The sequence below is a fragment of the Suncus etruscus genome, chromosome 1, assembly GCF_024139225.1.
Source record: "Suncus etruscus isolate mSunEtr1 chromosome 1, mSunEtr1.pri.cur, whole genome shotgun sequence".
Taxonomy (NCBI): Eukaryota; Metazoa; Chordata; class Mammalia; order Eulipotyphla; family Soricidae; genus Suncus; species Suncus etruscus.
Window position 1 is genome coordinate 189,351,471 of NC_064848.1, and position 23,065 is coordinate 189,374,535.

At 52.6% G+C, this 23,065-nt stretch overlaps 3 protein-coding genes across 4 annotated transcripts in view; all 3 read right to left on the bottom strand.

Moving 5' to 3' along the window:
- The window catches only part of LOC126016963 (signal transducer and activator of transcription 5B), a 131,149-nt gene that overhangs the window by 2,144 nt on the left and 105,940 nt on the right, over positions 1 to 23,065 (bottom strand). The window lies entirely within an intron of this gene.
- KAT2A (lysine acetyltransferase 2A) lies at positions 498 to 12,387 on the bottom strand. Of its 2 annotated transcripts, none has more exons than XM_049779068.1 (18): positions 12,023 to 12,387; positions 11,752 to 11,875; positions 10,699 to 10,844; positions 10,365 to 10,454; positions 9,941 to 10,122; positions 9,653 to 9,844; positions 8,862 to 8,968; positions 8,626 to 8,736; positions 8,408 to 8,544; positions 8,109 to 8,317; positions 7,795 to 7,921; positions 2,122 to 2,232; positions 1,704 to 1,847; positions 1,428 to 1,542; positions 1,280 to 1,316; positions 1,133 to 1,196; positions 916 to 1,000; positions 498 to 730 (listed from the first exon to the last, which is right to left on the bottom strand). In XM_049779068.1, exons 1-18 carry the CDS (start codon positions 12,353 to 12,355, stop codon positions 537 to 539), a joined length of 2,508 nt encoding a protein of 835 aa, XP_049635025.1. In that variant the 5' UTR covers positions 12,356 to 12,387; the 3' UTR covers positions 498 to 536. The 2 variants fall into 2 exon arrangements, with proteins under 2 accessions (XP_049635025.1, XP_049635024.1); XM_049779067.1 differs by having other exon boundaries at positions 8,408 to 8,547.
- The window catches only part of RAB5C (RAB5C, member RAS oncogene family), a 32,728-nt gene continuing 24,262 nt past the window's right edge, over positions 14,600 to 23,065 (bottom strand). Inside the window, exons 2-6 of the mRNA XM_049781305.1 lie at positions 20,765 to 21,018; positions 19,386 to 19,537; positions 19,090 to 19,212; positions 17,365 to 17,458; positions 14,600 to 15,487 (exon numbers count right to left, since the gene is read on the bottom strand). Coding sequence (XP_049637262.1) covers positions 15,372 to 15,487; positions 17,365 to 17,458; positions 19,090 to 19,212; positions 19,386 to 19,537; positions 20,765 to 20,930 — 651 coding nt within the window. The 5' untranslated portion in view covers positions 20,931 to 21,018 and the 3' untranslated portion in view covers positions 14,600 to 15,371. The remainder of the gene's footprint in view (positions 15,488 to 17,364; positions 17,459 to 19,089; positions 19,213 to 19,385; positions 19,538 to 20,764; positions 21,019 to 23,065) is intronic.

Genomic DNA, 23,065 nt, shown 5'->3' on the forward strand with positions numbered 1-23,065 from the left:
AGCTGGAATGGACCCCAACAACCAAAGAACAGACTTAAAGGGAAAGAATAGGGGTGGGGGGGAAGGACCCTGCTCACCCCCCCCCCAAGGATGGGTGCAGATTTAAGAGGCAAAGCCGGTTAAGGCTGGGAATCCACCCAAGAAAAGTCACACAGAAGAAAAAAAAAAAAGCTTTATTATTCCCTCTAAGGGATTATAATGCCAGAAAATGAATGGTCCCCACGTCCCCTTCCTCCCCTGGGGGGACAGACAACAGTGCGAGTGTATGTGTGTGTGTGTCCACACCCCCTCCAGTCCAGGGTGAGCTTCCTTCCAACCCCTGAAGCCCCCTCACAAATGAGATGGCCAGCCCTCGACGACGACGACGACGACAACGGACGACTCGCTGGCGACAGACAGGATGGCTGCGACTTGGGCCAAGCTGGGCTCCTGGGCCGCGCTGACCCTTGACCCCTGACCCCGCCCACCGGGCAGGCAGGCTCCTGGCGCCCCTGGGGCTCCCTCCTGGGTTGCTGCTGCTCCTCCTCCTCCAGCTGCTACTTGTCGATGAGGCCGCCCTCCTTGAGCTTGAAGTAGAAGAACTTCTCCAGCGCACTGGCGCAGCGGCAGTACTCGCTGTCGGGCGGGTTGTACTCGCGGCAGTTGGCGATGACCCGCTGCAGGTCGGCCACGAACAGCTTCCGGGTCACGTAGTAGCGGCCACGCAGCCGCTCGGTCATGGTCTTGAGGTCTGCAGAGGCCGCGGGGGGGGCAGGACGGGGTGGGTGTCTTGGGGGGGCGGGGAAGGGGCATCTGATTGTGGGGAAGAGGGGCGTCTCGGGGTTGGGTTTGGAGGGAGGGGACAGGGGCATCTTTCAGAGGTGCAGGGGGTGTCCCAGGCTATTGGGGGGGGAGAGGGGGTCAGGCCTGCCTCACCTATGGGGAAGCGGATGACCTCGTAGTAGTCGGGCGCCTCGGACTTCTTCACGGGCTCCATGAAGGGCCAGGCACTAGGGTGGGACTGCAGGGCAGAGCTGGGTCGGGCCAAGTCTCACTGGGCTTGCTCCCTGCACCCCTCCACCCCCAGTTAATGGTGCAGGGGACACCTCCCCAATATACAAAACACACACAAAGGGGTCACAGTCTCCCCCACCTTGATCTGGGCCAGCAGGTTTTTGAGGGTTGTGTAGAGCTGGTCAGGGTCCTTCAGCTCCTTCCTGAGTGAAAAAGGCCACTTCTGGGGCTTCTGGTCCTGTACTTTTCTCCTCTCCTGACACCCTCCCTGGTTCCCCACACTCACCCCTTCTCCTTCCCCACTGGTTTCCAGCCTGTTTCTCCTGCAGAGTGGGGTGAGGGGGGAGAAGGTAGGCTTGAGATGGCCTGTCCTCACCTGGCAAGTGGGTGTCCCTCTCCTCCCACAACCCCCCCCCCAAGACCCCTCAGCTCACGGATGCCGGGGACACTCTCCACGGGGATCTGCCTCACACCCTCCTTGAAGCAGCTGAGCCCGGGGTAGACCTTCCGAATCTGGGCCTGTTTGCGCTCAATGAGCTTCTTGATGATCTGAGGGAAGCCAGGGTCTGTGGGCACAGTGCCTCCCCTTGGAGGCAGGCCCTGAAATGCCACCTGGCCAGTGCCCCGTGCTTAACCCATGGACATAAGACAGTCACACACAGTCATGCATGCAGACAAAAGAATACAGACATGCACACACACGGACACACCTCCTTCTGTTTCTTAATGATGTGTGACAGCTCTGTGTAGGGAATCCGAGGATTCAGCTCACACTCCATCAACGTGGCACCCTCGTAGTCTTTGATGTAGCCCAAGTAGCGACTCTTGGGCACCTTGATGTCCTTGGAGAAGCCCTGGGGAGGGGGGGTCATCATCCAATCCATCTTCTCCAGGCTTTGCCAACCCCAAGAGCCCCGAAGAGGCAGAGCCTGTCCTCTCTCCCCTGTTCCTGCAGACCCTTCCTGTGGCCAGGCACAGCTCTCTGCGTCTGGTGGACTCCAATCTACCCCTGGAAAGGTTCCAGGTCAGCTACTCCACCTGACTCATCCCAAGGGGCCTGCCTTCTGCCCCACCTCCTCATGGGCTGCAGAAGAGAGGAAAGGTGGACACAGGAGCAAAGAGGGTCACCTGCTTTTTGAAGTAGCCAATGGCATACTCGTCAGCGTATGTGAGAAAGTAGAGGATGTTATGCTTGATGTGATATTCCTTCAGGTGGTTCATCAGGTGGGTCCCATAGCCCTGAGGGGAAGGAAACACATCCAGCAGAGGAAGAGTTTATATGGAGCGGAGGAAAGTACTAGATTCCTAAGTCTTGCTCTAGGCTAAGAGTGAGGCTGTGAACTTTATGAACCAATGGTTAACCTATGAGGCAACGGATTATAACCTCTGTGTTACAGTAGCAAAAAACAAAATTCAAGTTACTGGGGCCAGAGTGATTACAATGTAGCAGTCAACTTGGGTTCAATTCCCAGCATCCTATATGATTCCCAGAGCCTGCTGGGAATCCCTGAACCCTGACAGATGTGCCCCCCCCCCCCAATTCAAGTTACTCAGGAAATGTGTCCAAGAGCAGCTGGCCAGCCATGGTAATGTCAAGAACCAACCCATCAGAAAGCTGCTGGGCTCAGACCTGGGTAAAGAGGGAAGACTGAGGGCCTGTTCATTGCAGAACTGGAACCCTGAAGAGACCTGGCCTCTTGCAAACATTAGAACTCAAGAGACACTGAGCAAATCTGGGCTGCACACAGAACCAGTGTTCTATGGTGAACAACTGTGGTAAGGCTGGATAGAAGCCTGGACTGTTCCAGAACAGAGAGATAAGAGGACAAGGCACTTACCTTGGATATAGTCAACCAGAGTTTGATCCCTGGCATCCCATATGGTCTCCTGAACCTGCCAGGACTGATCCCTGAGTATTGCTAGTATGCCCCCCACAAAAAACAAAAAAATAAATAAAACTTAACTTCCCAGAGACTGTGTACATTCTTTCGAGAAGAAAATTTTAGGGGGCCAGAGAGATAGCACAGCGGTAGACCCTTTGCTTCGCATGCAGGCAACTCAGGAGAGACACGGTTTGATTCCCAGCATCTGATATGGTCCCCCAGCCTGCCAGGGGTGATTTCTGAGTGGAGAAACCAGGAGTGACTCCCAAAAAACCAACCGATCAATAAATAAAGTTTAAAAAAAAAAAAAAAAAGGAAATTGGGGCCAGTGAGATAACACAGCAGTAGGGTGTTTGCCTTGCAAGCAGCCGATTCAGGACGGACTGTGGTTTGAATCCCAGCATCCCAAATGGTCCCCATGCCTGCCAGGAGCAATTTCTGAGCATAGAGTCAGGAGTAACCCGAGCGCTGACAGGTGTGACCCAAAAACAACAGAAAAAAAGAAAATTAAGGTTCAACTTAAAAATGTTAGTGAGGTCCCCCATTAGAATATCTCAAAAGACTTAATGGGGAAGCCTATATTTCCTTTATATGTTTAATGCCTCTATAATAATACCTCTTAGTGTTTATTCCCAAATGTAAGGTAACCTCTACCATCACTTTTTTCTTTGATTATTATTTTAAATTTATTTTTCTTTATTTCTTCTATTTTACATATATATACATATATATGTATATATAATTTTTTTTCTTTAACTTCACCTGTTTTGGTTCTACTTGGTATGAAAACCTAGAAGAAAAATTCTTGCCTGGAATAAAAGCTCAGGTCAAAACCAGGGCACAGAGATTGTGTAGCCTGTCATTCTTACCATCAAATACACCAGCAATATAATATGCCACCATTCCCTTTTGCAAAGGTATATTAAAAAGGGGAAATTTTATGTATAGAAACAAGCTCTTATTTACTAGGGACAAGAACCCATACATTTTATAATACAGGGGCACCTCCCACCCTGAACATGTGTCATGTGAATCCAACTTAGACTCCATGTGATCGGACAGCGACCGCCCAACCCCAAACCCTAGATTCCAGACATAGAACCGAAACAGTTCCCTGCAACAGCACCAGGAACCAACCCCCCCCCCCCCAGGAAATTCCTAATACTGCTCTGGCACCAACTTATGCCAATTTTGATATGATATCCTGACAATGAGGAAACAGCAACAACTTGATTTAAGAACAGGTTGTTCTATCTCATCACCTAATGGTAAGATGAAATCAGAAGACACGTTGTTCTTTGATCTGTGCAAAAACCAAGATCGCTAACTTGGGCCCAGAGAGATAGCACAGCGGCATTTGCCTTGCAAGCAGCCGATCCAGTACCAAAGGTGGTTGGTTCAAATCCCGGTGTCCCATATGGTCCCCTGTGCCTGCCAGGAGCTATTTCTGAGCAGACAGCCAGGAGTAACCCCTGAGCAACGCCGGGTGTGACCCAAAAACCAAAAAAAAAAAAAAAAAAAAAGATCACTAACTTACAGAAGACTGACGTTGACAACCATGACTGGGCAGAACTTATCCTGGGACCAATAAGAAAGATCCTAGCCTAGGCTTCAGCCTAGGATTTTTCCAATAACCAAGATCTCTAATTCCAGAAGTCTGACTTTGACAACTGCAACTAAGCTGAACTTCTGGAACCATAATGAAAGACTATCCTAGGCTTTGTCCTAGGATCTATGCAAAAACCAAGACCACTAATTACAGAAGACTTTACAACAACAGTGATGGAACAGATCTAGAACCGTAAAGAAAGACTCTATCCTAGACTATGTCCTATGACCTGTGCAAATGCCAAGATCTCTAGTTACAGAGGCCTGATTTTATCATCCACAACTGAGCAAAAATTTTCCTGGCACCATAAAATAACTTTGGGGTGTGAAAATGTGTGTGTGCAGAGCCTGTAGTTGTTCCCATGACAGTATGCTCCACGAATGGAGAAACCCTGCTATCTCTTAGGCCAAGAGAATTCCCTTTCTAATTTCCCCAATACTTACCGTGCCTATGCAAAAAAAAAAAAAAAAAAACCACAAAATCTTGCCAGCCCTCCTTCTTTTTTTTTTCTTTTTTTGTTCTTGTGGTTATTTGGTTGTTGTTTTTTTGTTGCTGTTGTGCTTTTTTGTAGTTGTATTTTTGGTTTTGTTTTGTTTTTTCCCTTTCTTCTTTTAAATTGGTATTTCGATGGACTCCTTCCAGTTATTTTTTTTTCCCCAACAGAACCACATAACTTGAATCATCTTGTTTTGCCTCATAAATTGGAGGGGTGGGGGAAATGGATGGTACCAGGACCAGTCATATGAACATCGAGTGGAAAAAAAAAATCAGACTTAAACACCAAACCCAGTCAATGACAACAGAATTAATACCCAATCTACAATAAGCTATACACAGAAGGGCCAGTTACACTAACAATCTAGGGGACAAAGGAGGGATATATGGGATGCATGCTATGAACAGGGGTGGAGGGAGGACAACACTGTTGGTGGGAATGGCCCTGATTCACTGTCACTATGTACTTTAAATATTACTGTGTGGGGCCAGGCGGTGGCGCTAGAGGTAAGGTGTCTGCCTTGCCTGCGCTAGCCTTGGACGAACAGCGGTTCGATCCCTCGGTGTCCCATATGGTCCCCCAAGCCAGGAGCAACTTCTGAGCGTTACTGGGTGTGGCCAAAAAAAAAAAACAACAAAAAAAAGTTTTTTGTTTTTGGGTCACACCCGGCAGCGCTCAGAGGGTACTCCTGCTCAGAAATCGCTCCTGGCAGGCTCGGGGGACCATATGGGATACCGGGATTTGAACCACCGTCCTTCTGCATGCAAGGCAAATGCCTTACCACTGTGCTAGCTCTCTGGCCCCATACATTTTTTTTTGTTTTGTTTGTTTTTTGGGTGACAGTCAGCGGTTACTCCTGCTATGTGCTCAGATATCGCTCCTGGTTTGGGGACCATATGTGACGCTGGAGGATTGAATTGCGGTCCATCCTAGGATAGCACTTGTAAGGCAAATGCCCTACTGCTACTGCTTGCACCATAGCTCTGGTCCCACAATAAAAATTATTAAAAAAAAAAAAGTTAGTGAGGGAAAAAAAAAAAAAAAAAGAGAGCTTGCCACACCAGGGCCGGAGAGATAGCACAGAGACAGAGTGTTTGCTTTGCATGCATCGATCCTGGATGGCCTGCCAGGAGCAACTTCTGACAAAAACCAAAAAGAAAGAAAAAAAAAAAAAAAAAGAACTTGCCACGCCAGTTCCTCTTCCTTTTTATTTTCCTGTTTTTTCTTTTTCTTTCTTTCTTTTAAATTTATACTTATGGCTTCTTGACAGGAGCTCCTCCCACTTTTTTTCAACAGAACAACAGAACATGAGTCATCTTGTTCTGCCTCATAAATTAAGGAAAAAAAGGGGCCGGAGTGATAGTGCAGCGGTAGGGCATTTGCTTTTCACCTGGCTGATCCAGAATGGTCCTCGATTTGATCCCGGCATCCCATATGGTCCCCCAAGCCAGGAGCGATTTCTGAGCACAAAGCCAGGAGTAACCCCTGAGTGTCACAGGGTATGGCCCAAAAACCAAAAAAAAAAAAAAAGTGGATGGTAGATACCCGGGTCAAACAGTCCCATGAACATTGAGCAGAAATAAAAAATGATTGGACCTAAATACCCAACCCAAAGTCAACAACAATAGAATCAAGAGAGCCAAACTACAATAAGCTATACACAAAAGGGATCTGTTACATTAGCAGTCCAGGGGGCTAAGGGTGGAGGTAAAGGAAGCATGCTGGAAACAGGTGGATGGAGTTCGACACTGGTGTTGGTTCACTGTCACTATGTACTTTAAATATAACTTTGATAAGACTTGTAATTCACATTGGTCTCAATAAAAATTATTAAAAAATGTTAGTGATGGGCCCGGAGAGATAGCACAGCGGTGTTTGCCTTGCAAGCAGCCGATCCAGGACCAAAGGTGGTTGGTTCGAATCCCGGTGTCCCATATGGTCCCCCGTGCCTGCCAGGAGCAATTTCTGAGCTGAAAGCCAGGAGTAACCCCTGAGCATCGTTGGGTGTGGCCCCCCAAAAAAATAAAAAAATAAAAAATAAATAAATAGGGGCCGGGTGGTGGCGCTGGAGGTAAGGTGCCTGCCTTACCTGCGCTAGCCTAGGAGACGGACCGCGGTTCGATCCCCCGGCGTCCCATATGGTCCCCCAAGCCAGGAGCGACTTCTGAGCGCATAGCCAGGAGTAACCCCTGAGCGTTACCGGGTGTGGCCCAAAAACCAAAAAATAAATAAATAAATAAATAAATAAATAAAAAAGAAAGGAAAAGGAAAAATAAAAATAAAAAGTAAAGGAAAAATAAAGGTATCACTGAATATTTTTTTTTCTTTTTGTGTTTGGGTAGCTTCCAGCAGTACTCAAGGATCATCTGTGGCGATTATGTGGGAAACTATATGGGGTACCAAGAATTGGTACTAATTTATGGGCTGGCTTCAGGCCTAACAAGTGTCCTACTCCACTGTACTCTCTCTCCAGCCCCTGCTGTTGAGTCGTTTTGTTTTGCTTTATTTGGGGAGCCACATCCAACTGTACTTCTTACTTCTTGCATGTTCAGAACGCCAAATGAGGTGCCAGGGATCAAATCCTGGTTGGCCGTGTGCAAGGCAGGTGCCCCACCGGCTGTACTATTATTGCTATAGCTCCGGCGGCTGGGTGGCCAAGTCTCTCCTGTTACAGGTGTTCTTTGTAAGGAAACTACCGAAGTATGGCTGCCACCTTGTGGGGAAGTGAGGAACTGCCTGGTTGGTAAAGGAAGGTTTAGGGCTGCTGCACCCCTACACCCAGAGGCAGGGGGGCCAGGGCCTGCACCACTCACCTTGACTTGCTCATTAGAGGTGACAGCACAGAAGACGATCTCAGTGAAACCCTGAGTGGGAAACATCCGGAAGCAGATCCCACCAATGACACGCCCATCCTTGATCAAGGCCAGAGTCTTATGCTTCCTGGGGGGACAGAGGAGAGGTCACTGGCCCTGCCTGTCTCCCACCCCCGTGCTTCTCTAGGTTCCCCCAGCCCGGGAGGCCAGAGCACCACAGTTCCATCCAAGGAACTGGGGAGCAAGAATATGCAAAGGTTGGGGAGAGGTAGGGCAGGGTGGCCAAGGAGGGGCAGTGCTACTGGGGAACCCACGGGTCGAAGACGAGGCGAGCGATGTACTCCTTGGGCATGCGTGGCAGCTGGTGGGAGAAGACATTCTGCAGCCCTACGAGCCAGAGCAGCACCCGCCGGTTGGCCTTAGGTGTGAGTGAATTGCCGATGACGTGGAACTCGATGATGCCCCGGCGCTCCTCCAGGCGGGCCGTCTCATCCCGAGCGGCATTGGCTGACAGCAGACTGGTCTGTGCAGTAGAGGGAAGCTGCTGAGCTGGGGGCCTGGGTTGGGGACAGCCCCTCTGGCCCAGAGTCAGTCGGTAGGTTGCACTGCCCACCTCTGGCCCCAGCATGGCTGCAGGGTCGGTGATGGTAAGCATGACCTCATTGACCAGCTCCATGGGGATGTCGCCCATCACACGGAGTCGCTTGGCGTCCTCCAGGGTCAGATTCTCTGGCAGTTTCCTCTTCTCACCTGCTGGGAAGGTTGACAGGGTCTCCCAGGGACAGCCAGAGAGGCCAGAAGGGGGCTGTGGGGAAGGGGTCAGGTACCCACCTGGCATGGGCTCGGCCCCTCCAGAATCCAGGCTCAGGGTGCTGCTGCTGCCTCCACCCATGGTAGGGCTGAAGATGGGGGTGCTAGGAACCACTGCGGCACTGACTGTCGCTGGGAGAGAAAAATCAGGAAACCAGGGTTCTGGGTGCCACAAGTCCCCCACTGGGTCACACTCTCAGCATTTCCTGTCTCTTTTCTAGTGGGGGACAGGTGGTCGGGCCTGCCACAGAGCATACCTGGCCGGGGCACCAGCTGGGTCCCCTCAGACGGTGGCATGGTGAAGCCTGACTCCCAGATAGGTGAGTTGGCCCCATAGATCTCTTCCTCCAGCATAGACAGGAACCTGCAGGGAGGGTATGATGTTCCAGAACTTTCTGGAGAGGGTCAGATATCCAGGGAACTGGGGGTCTGGAATGGAGCAGTCTTTTCTACCAGACAGCTGCCTCCATCTCTGGGAGCCTTTTTGAGAGGCAGAGTCTGAACCAACATCAGCCTGTGCTGTGTATGGGTGGAAGAGAGGGCACCAACTCACCAGTGTCTCAGGATTCAAGTAGAATTCAGAACCCACCTTCCCTTCCACCCCGTTAGTCCTACTCAGAACCATAAGGGACATGTGTGGGCCTGGCTTAAGCAGCAAGGTTCTGTGAGCTGGCCAGTCTGAGCCAGGATGAAGAGAGAAAGGTAAGAAAAAAAGGCAGGAAAACTGGATAGAAAGACCTAGAAAAGGGCTGAAGATCAGTTTCACCTCTGAGAAAACTCTTTCTTAGAGTGCTGAGGCAGGAAGGAATCTGGGACCCGGTGGGAAAGAGCAGGTAAAGTCCCCCCGGGAGTGTAGGTGGGGGTGATGTTTCCCGTCAGGCAGTGTTCCTGCCACCCCCAGACCAGCCAGGCGAAGGCAGAGGTCAGCACATAGTGTCTGGGCCAAGGGCAAGCCTGCCAGGTTCCTGAGGGCTTGATTGGGGCAGAGGGGAGCACAGGGAGGCTGTGAATGTGGGGTAGCATCTCGCAAAACCAGAAGGAGCATTACTTGGGGAAGTGAGTGAGGATGAGGGTTCTCTTCTCAGGCACCAGCTTGTCCTTCTCCACCCGGAACTTCTCCAATAGCTGCCGGCGTGTAACGGTGAAGATGGAGCGGAGGAGGCCACGGCCAAACACATGCGTGGTCTCATACCGAGGCAGGCTGTCACAGCTCTGGGGCACATGGCAGTAGCAGAGCCACCTGTGGACAGCGTGGCAATGGCACCAGTGGGACCCACTCCCACAAGCCCCACACCGGCCCACTAGCCTCTCCCAGCAGACACAGGCTGAGCCCTACCTGGTATAGTTGACCTTATAGGTGGCCACGTCCTCAGCCTGGGACCGCTGCCGGAACTGGGCTGGCGTCTCCAGCTTCCAGTAATTAAGGCAGAGTAGAAACATCTTGGAGAGCTCAAACATGGTCTGCCGCTCCCGGGGGGCCAGGTGACTAAATTTGTACTGCACAAAGTTCAGCACACCCTGAAAAGGGGTGGGAGGGGTACAAAGCTGAAGGAGAAGATGTGAGCAGCCAGGCATGGCTTCTCTGCCCACAGAAGGTGCTTCCTGGTAGCAGAGGAACTGCCAGAGTCACCCAGGCCTGGCTGGATATCAACATGAACATTCTGCCTGCTCTGATCATCCCTATTCACCACTTGAAGATGGACAGCATGGGCATCCCACTCCTCCCTATGCTCCTAGCTCTCACCACTTTTTCATCTCACCTGCTCAATGTTTGGTTTCTCAAATGGAGGGCTGCCCAGGGAGCCCTCTACCACAGGTCGGGTCATCTGCAGGATGCACTTCCGCAGGAGCTGGAGGAAGGGGAAGAGGGAGGAAGGATCAGCTGGGAGGACACACCCTACATTCTCTGTCTCCTTTTCTCACAGGTAGTTCAACTTTATGTTTGTGGGCTATAACCCAGCAGTGCTCAGGGACTACTCCCTCCAAGTTGCATGGGGAACCAGAAAGTAGTGCTGGTATTAAACCCAGGGCCACACCCATGTAAGACATGTCCCCTTCTCCCTGTTTTCTTCCCTCCCCCCGAGCCCAGCTCACCTTGAAGAGGTAGAAATAGACCTGCTTGGTGTCCGTATCCTCCTCCTTGTGCACAGACATGAACAGGTTCTCCACGTCCACCACCATCCCCAGCAGCCTATTAATCTCATCCTCTGACACATTCTCCAAGTGGGATACATGGTCCGCTGCAAGGACAAGTGGCAGAGTTAAGGAAGGACAGAAGATATCAACAGGATCTCCTGCTCTTCTTCATCACCAGCCTGCCTGCCCCTCAGTGTCTCTAGCCCCATGAGCAGCAACCCACGCTACCTGCTTCTGCCTGGTGGGCCCTTGTTTCTTCTTGGCCAACAGATTTTCTTCTCTTCCAGTGACACATAGGAGCTCCCTAGCCCAACTCATCCCCGGGACTTTTTTCTTCCTTTGGTGAAGCAAGGTAGCTTGCTGCTGTTGTCTGTTTTGGGACCATGCCCAGCTGTGCTCTATGATCACTCCTGGTGGTGTTTGAAAGACCGTACGTGCTACCAGGCATTGAATCTTGATCAGCCACAACATGCAAGATAAGCACACTGACTGTTGTACTATTTCTCTGGCTCCAAAGCAAGGTAGTTTTTATTTATTTATTTTTTATTTTGGTTTTTGGACCACACCCGGTGACGCTCAGGGGTTACACCTGGCTATGTGCTCAGAAATTGCCCCTGGCTTGGGGGAACTATATGGGACACCGGGGGATCAAACCCTGGTCCATCCTAGGCCAGTGCGAGCAAGGCAGATGCACCACCGCTCCGGCCTCAGCAAGGTAGTTTTTATTGAACAAAACTTGCTTAGAAAGATGTGAGAGGAGAGGAAGAGGGGGAAATATGTATTCTAAAAAGAACATGGACTTCTTCAGAGTTGGAAATAAACAAGCATCAAAACAGAGAGCACCAGCTTGAAGAGCCAAGCCTCTAGGACTGTCTAGGACTGTCTTTTTGTTCAGACATGAAGCCAGGTCATCCAGAACCAGTCGACCCAGCCACCTGCTCCCCACACTCTCCGCCCAGCTCCAAGGGTCCCTCTCTCTCTCTCTCTCTTTCTCTCTCTTGCCTTACTTACCCAGAGGGTGCTCACAGCTGCGGCACAGCTCGCTCAGGTTGGCAGCTGGCTGCTGCAGATCCATGCGGGGGGCCGTGGGGGGCTTAGGGTTCTTCCAGCCATTACACTTGCAGGTTTCATTGGCCTTGAAGACACAAGAGATCGATCCATGCAGGACTCTGACATCCTGTGTCCGAGCAACCTGGAGCCCCTCCCCGACCAGAAGAGCTTCGCCCCCAATTCCCACCCTGGCCCAAGCAGGCCCAGACCCCGCCTCCTGGCCCCGCCCCACCTTGCAAGCCGAGAAGACCCCGAGCTTCTCCAGCTTCTTGGCGCGCGGCAGCCCCCGGACTTGCGCCTTCCTCTGGCTGGCACGCTGCTGCTGGCTCAGGCCAGGTCGAGCGGGGTCCCCCCCGCTGCCGGAGCCCCCACTTCCTACCCCGGGCCCCCCAGTGCCTGTGCTCCCAGCTGGGTTTGCAGCAGGGGCTGGGGCCGGAGTGGGAGCCGGAGTCTGGGCGGAAGCCGGGCTGGGGGCAGGAGTAGGCGTTGGGGCCGGGGCCGGGGACTGGAGGGGCCGCGACTGCGAGGCTGGGGCCGGGGTCGAGGCCTGGGAAGGTTCCGCCATGGCCTCCCCCGCAGCGGAGCGCAGCTGCTCGGCGCTCCCAGCCCTAGGGCCGCATGGGCGACCGGCAGCCAGTGCGCAGGCGCCGCCGCCCCGGAGCACGATGGGAAATGTAGTCTCTCGGCCCTTAGCCTCTCGCTTCCAGACTTTTCCATCCTCCTCTGTACTCCTGGTCCCAGGCAGGCAAAGGAGACCCGCTCCAGCACCCCCAGAAATGACCCCTCCTCCTCCTTTATGATCTTCCTTTAGGGCTTTTGGAACAGTGAAGAGTGATCTCTTCTTGGAGGGCTTATCAGAAAAAAAATGCTTCTGGGTGGAGTTGAATTTGGGTTCAGAGCAGCCTTAAAATGGAAGGAAGATCTAGGCCAGGGCCAAAGCTAGAGCTCTCACCTAGATCCAACCCCTGCAGAGGCTCTGTCCCATAAGCGTTCAAACACAGAATGGCATCTGAGAAGTTAAGTAGCATGAAAGATACCCTGTTTCATATGTACACACTTGGTCTAAAGGTTCACTGTGAAAGCGCTGAGCCCCAGAGGCATGTAGAGGGTGCAGGGATGTGTGCTGTGATGGGGTGAGAGGAGCTTCCCTGCCCCCAGCCCTGTCTGACCCTGCCTGTGGGGCCCAGCTCCTCCTAGGGCATGTCCATCTTTCATGCCCTGGGAGTCACAGGATTGCCAAAGGTCAGGAAAAGGCAGGTCACACTTCAGTGGCTATTCAGGCGAACAGTCCATTTCTGCTCCTACAGCCCGATTCTCAGGGTGGGAGCCAAGAGACTCAATGTGATCTCCTGTCTACACTGATGCATAGTCCCTGGGGTCAGGCTCTGGGATCACACCCAAGTTTTAGTCGGTCTGTTTGGGTCACCCCTTCTGCCGTAGGTGTAGCATGGCCGGAAAAGGGGCTAGATCTGCGATAAAAGCAGCTCCGGGGCGGCCCCTGATGGCATGCCCCACTCCCAAGCTCCGGGCGCCTGGTCCCCCTTGGCAGTGCAGTTGCGCGTGCTGGCTGGTAGCCGGCCCGCTCCACGCACGCGCACACTGTTCCCAACAGCAACTGTTGCTCTCGATGTGGCGGGTCCATGTCGGGCCCTTCAAGGAGGGCCAAGAGATTGCCCAGTGTCCCGGTGTGGCCCCGGGGGACCCAGCGCTCCCCACACAGGTCCATTGTCCGCCGAGGGACGAGGGGAATGAAGTGTGTGAGAATGGCAGCTTCCTGATGAAAATGGACGCGCAGGGCTTCGCCCCGGAGGAGCTGTGTGTGCAAGTGGACGGCCAGAACCTGACAGTGATGGGCGAGCGGCATCTGCAGCACTGTGACCCGAACGGCGGCGGCTTCCTCATGCGGCACCAAGTTCACCAGCAGGTGCAGCTGCCTCCAGAACTGGATCCCACCTCTCTGACCTGCAACATGTCACCCTCGGGCCATTTGTGCTTCCACAGCCCCTGCCGGCCACCACCCTCCGCCCCTCAAGCCCAGACCAATCTAGCTCGGTCCCCGGGAATCAGGCGCCAGGGCCCCAGAAGGGTCCACCATTAACTCATCTGACCCAGTAAACAACAGTAGTGAGCGACAACCATGATGTTTTCTGAGTTTTTCTGGGGGGCAGACATTAGAAGGCGCCTCAGTGTGGCAGGCCACGGAGAGTCAGGTCTTTTGTGGCAGGTGGACGGTGGGATTCCTTCGGCACTGGAGGTTGGGCCAGGTGGGGGGACAGTTGTGAACTGCCCCAGGGGGCAGGCATAGAGAGGAAAGCCAGATGCTTGGCTGGGTCTCAACCTAGGGGCTGGAGATGATAGTACAGCGGGTAGGGCACTTGCTTTGCACACACCAACCTGGGTTTAATCTGCGACATCCCATATGGTCCCAGAGCCTACCAAATATGATCCCTAAGCACAGAGCACAGCTAGGTGTGGCCCAAAATCAAAACGGCCAGTCCAGACTCCAGAGGTCTTTATAGATTCCTTCCTCTTCAGGAAACATGCTGGCAGGACCAGGCCCTCTGGGAGCCAGCCCCATCACTCAGATACTGCAGCCTCCACAGGATGAGCTAGGTGAACGGGTTCTCTCCAACTTTGTGAGAACTGGCCTGTGTCAGTTGTTGCTCATCTTTAGTCCCTGCTGGGAGCTGTGAAGGCCCTTCTCTCCTGGTTACCAGGACCATGCATACCCACTCTGGGTGGATTTCGCTGGAAAATCCATGTCAACTAAGCTCTGAGAAACTCATTTAAAGACAAGACAAGCTGTAGGTCGATTGAACCGATGACTATATTGACAAGATACTGATTGGTTACATGTTGAAGAAAACATACAATACAAAATACAGAAAAAGTTGGTTCCAACCCCGCCCGCTCCCCCCCACCCCCCTCACCCCAAATACTCAAATACTCATCATTGTGATTTGGTCAGAACAGGGCTCAGAGCCAGAGGTCAGGATGACCAAGGATGGGGGGCATGGGTTCATGGCGGTCCCAGTAATGCTGTGGTGATGCGGTGGCCCCTCCCAAGTGGGGTGGGGGTGGAGGAACACCGCTGGCCTAGAGCAGACCATGGGGGGAGGGCTGTGGCCTGCCCCCTCCCCACACCTTAGTTCAGAACCCAGTCCACTTCCAACACAGGAAATTTAGAGGTGCTGTTGTTGAATCTGCATGTCGGCAACAGGGAAAAGGGGTGACTGCTCTAGTCCCCCACCCCCTCTTTTGTAAGGGTGTGGGACATGGGAGCCTGTGGCTACTACCAGCAGAGGAAAAGTGGGAGAGCAGTAAAAGGGCAGGAAGTGGGAAGAGCAGAAGATCATATATATTAAAAAAGTGACTTAAGACTTAAAATTGAATTAGTATTTGTACAGAAAGGTGCAGGTGGAATAACTCACTCCGGCCTATGAGCAAAATTCTATGGAGAAATCATGGAGCCCTCCCCTGCCCCCAGTGGCGGCCCGAGTCATTAAGTGCGATTGGTTAGAGTGGATTCCAGTCGGGTTGTTCAGGCGGAGGAGGCAGGGGCAGTGGACAGGCAAGAGAGCTCAGTTGCTGCAGCACTGGCTCCGGCTGGCTGGGTTACTCTCCTGGAGGTCCACACCTCGGTTCCGGCCTGGAGCACCTGCAGTATTCTGGGGCTCGTTCTTGGGAAGCTTCTTAGCTGTGTGGCAGAGAAGGAGAAATGCATTTGTGCGGGAGCCCAACACTCCCAAATTCACTTAAGAAGGTTCTTGCCTATATACCAGCTAAGTGAGAATGTTCTGAGAGCTTCTATCAGCCAGGGGCATCCTGAATGTCAGAAAGGAAAAGAGAAGTTCAGTTCATTTGTCCAAGACCAGAGCCACTAAGTGGTAGAACCCAGCAAGAGGATCTGGAAGACAGTTGACACTGGGTAGGATGCTGGCCTTGCACAAGGATGACCCAGGTTCAATTCCCAGCACCCCAAATGATCCTCTGAGCCTGGCAGGAGTGATCCCTTGATCCCTGAGCACAGAGAAGCCCTGAACACCACCAGGTGTAGCCCCTAAAATAAAAAACAGGGGGACAGGGCCAGAGCAGTGGTACAGAGCAGTAAGACGTCTGCCTTGCAAGTGCTAGCCTAAGACAGGACAGACCGCAGTTCGATCCCTCGGTGTCCCATATGGTCCCCCAAGCCAGGAACAATTTCTGAGTGCATAGCCAGGAGTAACCCCTGAGCATCACCAGGTGTGGCACCCCCCCCCAAAAAAAAAAGAAATAGGGGACAACCACAAAATAGGATTTTTTTTTGGGGGGTCACACCCAGTGGTGCTCAGGGGTTGCTCCTGGCTCTATGATCAGAAATTGCTCCCGGCAGACTCGGGACAATATGGGATGCCGGGATTCGAACCACTGACCTTCTGCATGAAAGGCAAATGCCTTACTTCCATGCTATCTCTCCGGACCCACAAAATAAGATTTTATGGAGGTAGCAGGCTGAAGGCTAATGGCACATAGGCATAGGCTTTAGAAATTTCTGGGATAAACCTCATGATTTCCTTCTTTTTTTTTTTTTGGTTTTTGGGTCACACCTGGCAGTGCTCAGGGGTTATTCCTGGCTCCAGGCTCAGAAATTGCTCCTGGCAGGCACAGGGGACCATATGGGGCGCCGGGATTCGAACCGATGACCTCTTGCATGAAAGGCAAACACCTTACCTCCATGCTATCTCTCCGGCCCTCATGATTTCCTTCTGAAGAAAACTAGTTTTATATTTTGGGGTTTTTTTGTTTTGTTTTGTTTTGATTTAGTTTTTTAGGTCGCAGCCGGCGGCGTTCAAGGGTTACTCTTGGCTCTTTTCTCAGATATCTCTCCTTTCAGGCTTAGGGGACCATAGGGGCTGCCAGGAATCGAACCTGGGTCTGTCCTAGATCGGCCACATGAAGGCAAACACCTCTGGCCCCTAATTTTTTATTTTTTTTTTAGGAAAATGATTTTATGAGAACCTTTAAAATAGTGAAAGCAGGGGCTGGAGTGATAGCACAGCGGTAAGGCATTTGCCTTGCACATGGCCAACACAGGACAAACCCCAGTTTGAATCCTGACATCCCATATGGTTCCCCAAGCCTGCCAGGAGTGACTTCTGAGCACAGAGCTAGGAGTAACTCCTGACTGCCGCCAAAAACAAACAAACAAAAAGGAAGAGACGGGGTAGGAGATATAGATGGGGTTAAGGCTATGTGGTCCTTCATGTTTCCTGGATGGAGCTCTGAAAACTTTCCACTAGCCCATAGCTTTGCTGAGGGCAGCCTTGGAGGACTCTGAGCATCATCAATGTGGCTGGGGAAGTTCCAGCACCACAGGATCCAAGTAACACCACTTGGGCTCTCTCAAATAGAACCAGGAGCCCAACTGATGAAAGTGGGACAAAGCTAGGCCCAGTGGTAGAGGGTATATAAAGCCCAGAGAACCAAATTTGGCTTAAAAAGAGACCAAAAATGTGAAAGGACTCACAAACTGGCCACAGTGACATTTGGAAGTGACATACACCCACTTGGGGCTGGGGAGGAGAGATGACTTACCTATTGCCATGAAAATTTCATTCACGTTCATAGCGGTCTTTGCTGAGGTCTCCATGAACAGCAAACTGTTGTCATCTGCATAGGCTTGTGCTTCCTGAATGGGATGGGTCAGGAGAAAGTGGGTGGGCAGGAAATGCTGACAGGTGGCAGAAACTGGGGCTGAGCAATGACATCTCTCCTATCACCCACTAGGGATGGCGCAAGCCCAGTGCTCTCCTGCTCTGGGTTCCTTGGAGATATCTGCACCACACCTAGCATTCCACTTCCCATCCAGTCCCTGTTCTGCACACCCATCAGGAAATGTTCCACGTGGGTTTCCTAAGGGGCCCTTCCGCCTTCGTGCTCTTCAAGATCACTAGGAGACCAAGTATTTCTAGGAGTTTTCCTAGAAACACACTCACATTTCTGGGTGTGAGCACTGGAGAACTTGGTGCTGACTGTATCTGGTTTCCCAACCTGCCCTTTAAGCAACCCTATTTTGTTCTTTCTGTCCAAAAATTGTTTTATGACCTTCTTTTTTTTTTTGGGGGGGAGGGAGTTTGGGTCACACTCGGTAATGCTCAGGGGTTACTCCTGGCTCTATGCTCAGAAATTGCTCCTGGCGGGCTCAGGGGACCATATGGGATGCCAGGATTCGAGCCACTGTCCTTCTGCATGCAAGGCAAACGCCCTACCTCCATGCTATCTCTCCAGCCCATTTTATGATCTCCTTATTTGGGAATTTTTTTGGGGAAAAGTGATTGCAGCTGAGTTTGAGCCACACCTGGCAATGATGGGAGGCCATATAGTGCTGGGAATCAAACTGGGATTGACTGCATGGTAAAGCAAGAGGCTTAACCCCAATACTGTTTCTACAGCCCAGTTAAAGACATTTTTAAAATAAGGATCTTTTTTTTTTTTTGGTTTTTGGGCCACACCCGGTGGTGCTCAGGCATTACTCCTGGTTGTGCTCAGAATTAGCTCCTGGCAGGCACGGGGGACCATATGGGACACCGGGATTCGAACCAACCACCTTTGGTCCTGGATTGGCTGCTTGCAAGGCAAACGCCACTGGGCTATCTCTCCGGGCCCTAAAAAAAGGATCTTATAAGGGCTGGAGCAATAGTACAATGAATACCAGGCTTGTTTTGCATGCGGCTGGCCTTGGTTCAATCCTCAGCATCCCATATGGTCCCCCAAGCACTACCAGGAGTAATTCCTGAGTGCAGAGCCAGGAGGAACCCCTGAGCACCAGAGGATGTGATCTAAAAGTAAAACAAAACAAAAAGTGGTATATAATAGTCACATCTCAATGTGACTGCAATGATTATAGTGAAATCTGGTAAACACACAATATGCAGAGCACAAGTCATGCTACAGAGAAAGAGGTTCACCCGTGTGCAAATTACCAGGAAAACAGGGAGTGTAAGGAAACTGGGGTAAGGGAGACTGGCTTTCTAGGGTCAATGCTGCCATTTCTCTGTTTCGCCTCTTATGCTGTGACATCTGACTGTCAGCCTGGAGCATACAGACAGAGCATCTCTGGTGAGTGCTCCCTTGGAAAGTGGGCTCGCAGAGGCAGGGCACAGAAGTTGCATGGTGCAGATGCATGCATCCTCTTTCCCTGAACAGAGAAAGAAGAGTGGCTTGTGTTCCAGTCACGAGCAACTTCATGCTCCCCTCCGCTCCCATATGACCCATGAACTACCCTCCTCCTTCCCCCCAAGACCGGTCCGTCCCCCCCACCTGGAACTCCACGGCTCTCTTGCTGGCCAGGTCTGCCTTGTTTCCTGCCAGTGCAATGACAATGTTGGGGCTCGCCTGCCTCTGTAACTCCTTCACCCAGTTCTTGGCTCGTGCAAATGTATCCTGGGGGCAACAGGGAAGAGAATATCAAAGGGACAGAAGAGAAGAGTCTCCTTACCCAGAGTTCTGCAGAGAAGTTCCAGAAGGCAGAGTCAGAGTGGCCGGGAATGTGTTGGGAGAGGAAGTCAGCCCAACCCCAGCCAGGACAAAGGGTGTGAGGGCAAGAGGAATCTTACTGTGTTGGTGATGTCGTAGACCACGATGGCAGCTTGGGCTCCTCGATAGTACATGGGGGCCAGGCTGTGATACCGCTCCTGCCCTGCTGTGTCCCAGATCTCAAATTTGACTGTTGTGTCGTCTAAGCAGACGGTCTGTGTCAGGAAGGCCGCTATAAGAGGGAGGATGGAGTTACTGTTAACTGTTAACCATGGGGTTACCAGTGTTGATTGGAGGAGAATCCCCCTATCCCCTACCCCTATACTTGCATTGCTACCTGGGTACCAGCACTGAGACCTTCTGAGATGGACCTAGACAGGTCCCTGGCTGAGTGGCCGAGCTGGGTAAAGGTGGTATTTTGTGTGACCACTAAGGGGACTGGGGCTTACCCCTCTCTGCAGACTTCCATCCCCACCCCTGAGCAAGGGCAGTAACAGGAAGACAACCTGCTGATGGTAGAGCCCCCACCCTCTCCACCAAGGACAGGGGTACAGACAGGGAAATGGAATTCGCAGCTCAGACAGGTGGGGGACCCACCTGCTCTTCTCCGCCTCTGCCTCCCTCCCCCCAGAAAAACCCTCTGGCTGGAAGCCTCTCAGTGGTTCCAGCTCCGGGCGTTGCTGCCTTTGGTTTCCTGAGGACACGCTCACGTGCTCGGTGACACTGGGAGCCTCAGAGTACAGGCAGTTCCCCGCCAAGAGGAGGCTGGGGGCCAGTTCCCCCAGCTCTGACAGCTGACTCGCCACCAGCCCAGCTTCATTCCTGGCTGCCTCTGGGTGGCTGGCCACCAGGGAACACAGGAACCTCACCAGAGGTCCAATTCCAGAGAGAGAACTGCCCCTCTCCAGGCCTAAGCAGGCAGGGGGACACGGAGCTTGCGGGCAGGTGCCACAGGCAGTGCCCCTGCACAGGGAGAAACAGGGAGGATCCTCCTCATCGGGATCCCGCACACAAAGCCCATTTTCCTGGCTGCCCTCCCCCACCTCACTTCCCCCTTGCCAGCACCCGGCTCCATGCTGAGGAGGCAACACAAACTGCTGACATGGCCCCTTGTCTCTGCAGCGCCAGGAAACCTCCTGTTGACCAGGGGGAGAAAGGAGGCCTCTAGGCCAAAGCTGGCCCCGCTCCATGAGGCCTCTCCTGACCACTGCAGCAGGAGGCTGAGGGCTGAGGCACCTCACAGCCTGAGTGCAGACCACAAGGCAGACAGAAAGAGCCTCAGAGCTCAGCCAAGGGTGCGGGCCAGGCAGCAGCAGCCCACTGGCCAAGATGCTTCCCCTTCCCAGGAGACAGAAAAGGTCTGTCCTTGAGCGGGTCTCAGCCCGGCTGTGGTTTCCCTCAGGAGTGCAGAGGAGGAAGAGGAGCTGTCTTCCTTCTTCATGGAGGGGCACTGACTCACCTCCAATCGTGCTCTCCTGGTACTCGTGGAACTGCCCCTTGACAAAGCGGAGGACCAGGCTAGATTTGCCCACTGCCGATTCTCCCAGTAGGACCAGCTTAAACTGGCAGATCTTGTTCCCAGCGGCTGGTCCGTTGGGGCGTGCTGCGCCTCCCCGACCCGCCATGGCCCGTGTTGCTGTCCGGGTACCAGTGAGCTTGGGGGTGGGGACTGGTGCGATGCAAAGAGGCACTTAGTGAGGCGGGGCCCTCCAACTGTGGGAGAAGTCAGAAAGCACAGGGTTAGTGCAGGAGGGACCAGTACCAGGGGCGCTGCTGCCCACCTGCCCGGCCCATTCTCCAGCCTTCTGCCATCCCACTTCCTGTCCTAGACCCTAATGCTGAGAGTCCAGGCTGGGAAGTCTTCCTTGAGCCACAATCTCTCTCCTCTGTAACAGTTGCAATAAGAGGCCTCCACACTGCCCACCTGAGGCCCAGGATTGCAGCAAGTCCATAGATGCCTCAGTGCCACATACGGTGGGCACCTGGCATGCCTCAGACCAGGTGCTCAGCCACCTCCTGGCACCTGGGGAGCAGCTGGCCAAAGCAAACCATCATCAAACAGCCATTCTGGGGCGCCAATCGCAGGATGGAGTGCCCCCACCCCTTTTTCTCAGGCGGAGGGTGCAGGTGCACTGGAATCAAAGCCCCACTTCACTGCCGAGCCCCGAGCTCCCCCTTCCCTCCATCCTGAAGGACCACAAGTCTCACACACATTGAAACACCAAACACACACCAAAGCCCAGCGCTGTGCTCAAGCGGCACAGCTGCCAACTTCCCCACGAAAGAGACCTCAGTTTCAGGGCTGCTGGCACAGGCAAAGGGCAGTAGGGAGAGCAGCAGGGGGAGGCGGGGGCGGGCAGAGACAAACACAGGCACCAAGACCTGATGGTGCACTGGCAACTGAGTCACTTGGTAGTGTCAGCTCAGAGGCAGGTGAAACTTTATTATTATTTTGGTTTTTGGGTCACATCCGGCAGTACTCAGGGGTTATTCCTGGCTCTTGGGTCAGAAATCACTCCTGGCAGGCTCGGGGTGCCGGGATTCAAACCACCATCCTTCTGCATGCAAGGCAAACGACTTACCTCCATGCTATCGCTCCAGCTCCCACAAACTTTATTACTTTTTGTCTTTCTTTTTGGTTATTTAAGGTTTTGGAATTGCAAAAGAACAAGCACTCTCTAGAAGCCTCTGGAAGATTTATTCTAAGAGATACTACCACAGACAGAACATTTATGAACTAGCACTGAGTGCCAAGAACAGCAGAGACGACCTGGAAGGAGTCTGCAGGGCAAGAGCCTCAAAATGTGGCCCGCAGTCACAGGATGGGGTGTTAGTGAATTGGGGATATTGGTGAGAAGTAACCCACATTGTTCATCCTTGGTGACAATGTGAGGCTGACAGCAAAGAGCTGAGTCTGCTCAACCTCAAGCCGCTTTTTACGTCCTGGCACTCCCAGCTACACACTTAAGGAAGAGTGATTCACTGGCCTGCAAATGAGTTTCCTTTCTGGAGTGAGCCAAAGGAAAAGAGAATTAAAGTGGGGACCTCCTCTTCCCAAAAAGCACAAGGAAGGAAGTATATGGGGGGTGAGGGAGGGAAGATACGGTTTGTTTCACTCAGTGACAAGAAATGCCATTCCCAAAATGTTCAGACTTGAGGTGTTTGCTCCATTCATCTTGTTCAAGGGCCTTTACCAGGTGGCCTCCTCCTTACACAGGCCGTCCACAGCTCACCCGGGTGCCAGAGTGCACTGACCACATGGAATTGCTTTCCTGGGAAGCTCACCAGCTACTCAGTGGGCGCATCTTGGTCACACCTTGACCTTGAGAGGCAAATGAGACACCCTCTGGGGTAGCCACTTTGCTGGGCTGGCAAGGTCTGGTTGCTGTCACCTGCAGGCATGCCCGTGAGGGGGAGGAATCTGTGGCAGTGACGATGGGGAAATCACAGTGGAATTGTAAATCAGTTATTACCACTGGTCCACATGACACAGTCAGGCCGACTGTGGTTGTGGCATTAGAGAAGAGTGCAGGAAGGCGTGGGGAGAGAGGAACAGGGGTCGAAGTTCTTGATTCTAAGGGAAGAGAGGCCAGACAGTCACATCACCCTCAAACCAGAGCATTTGGAACCTGCCCAAATGAAATCTGATTCTTTTCAGAGAGGTCAGAAGGAAAAACACTTGGATAATGGTTCTCATCGATTCTGGAGATTGTTGGGAAGGTGTGGAGGAGAACCCAGACTCCATGTTTGTTCAAAATGC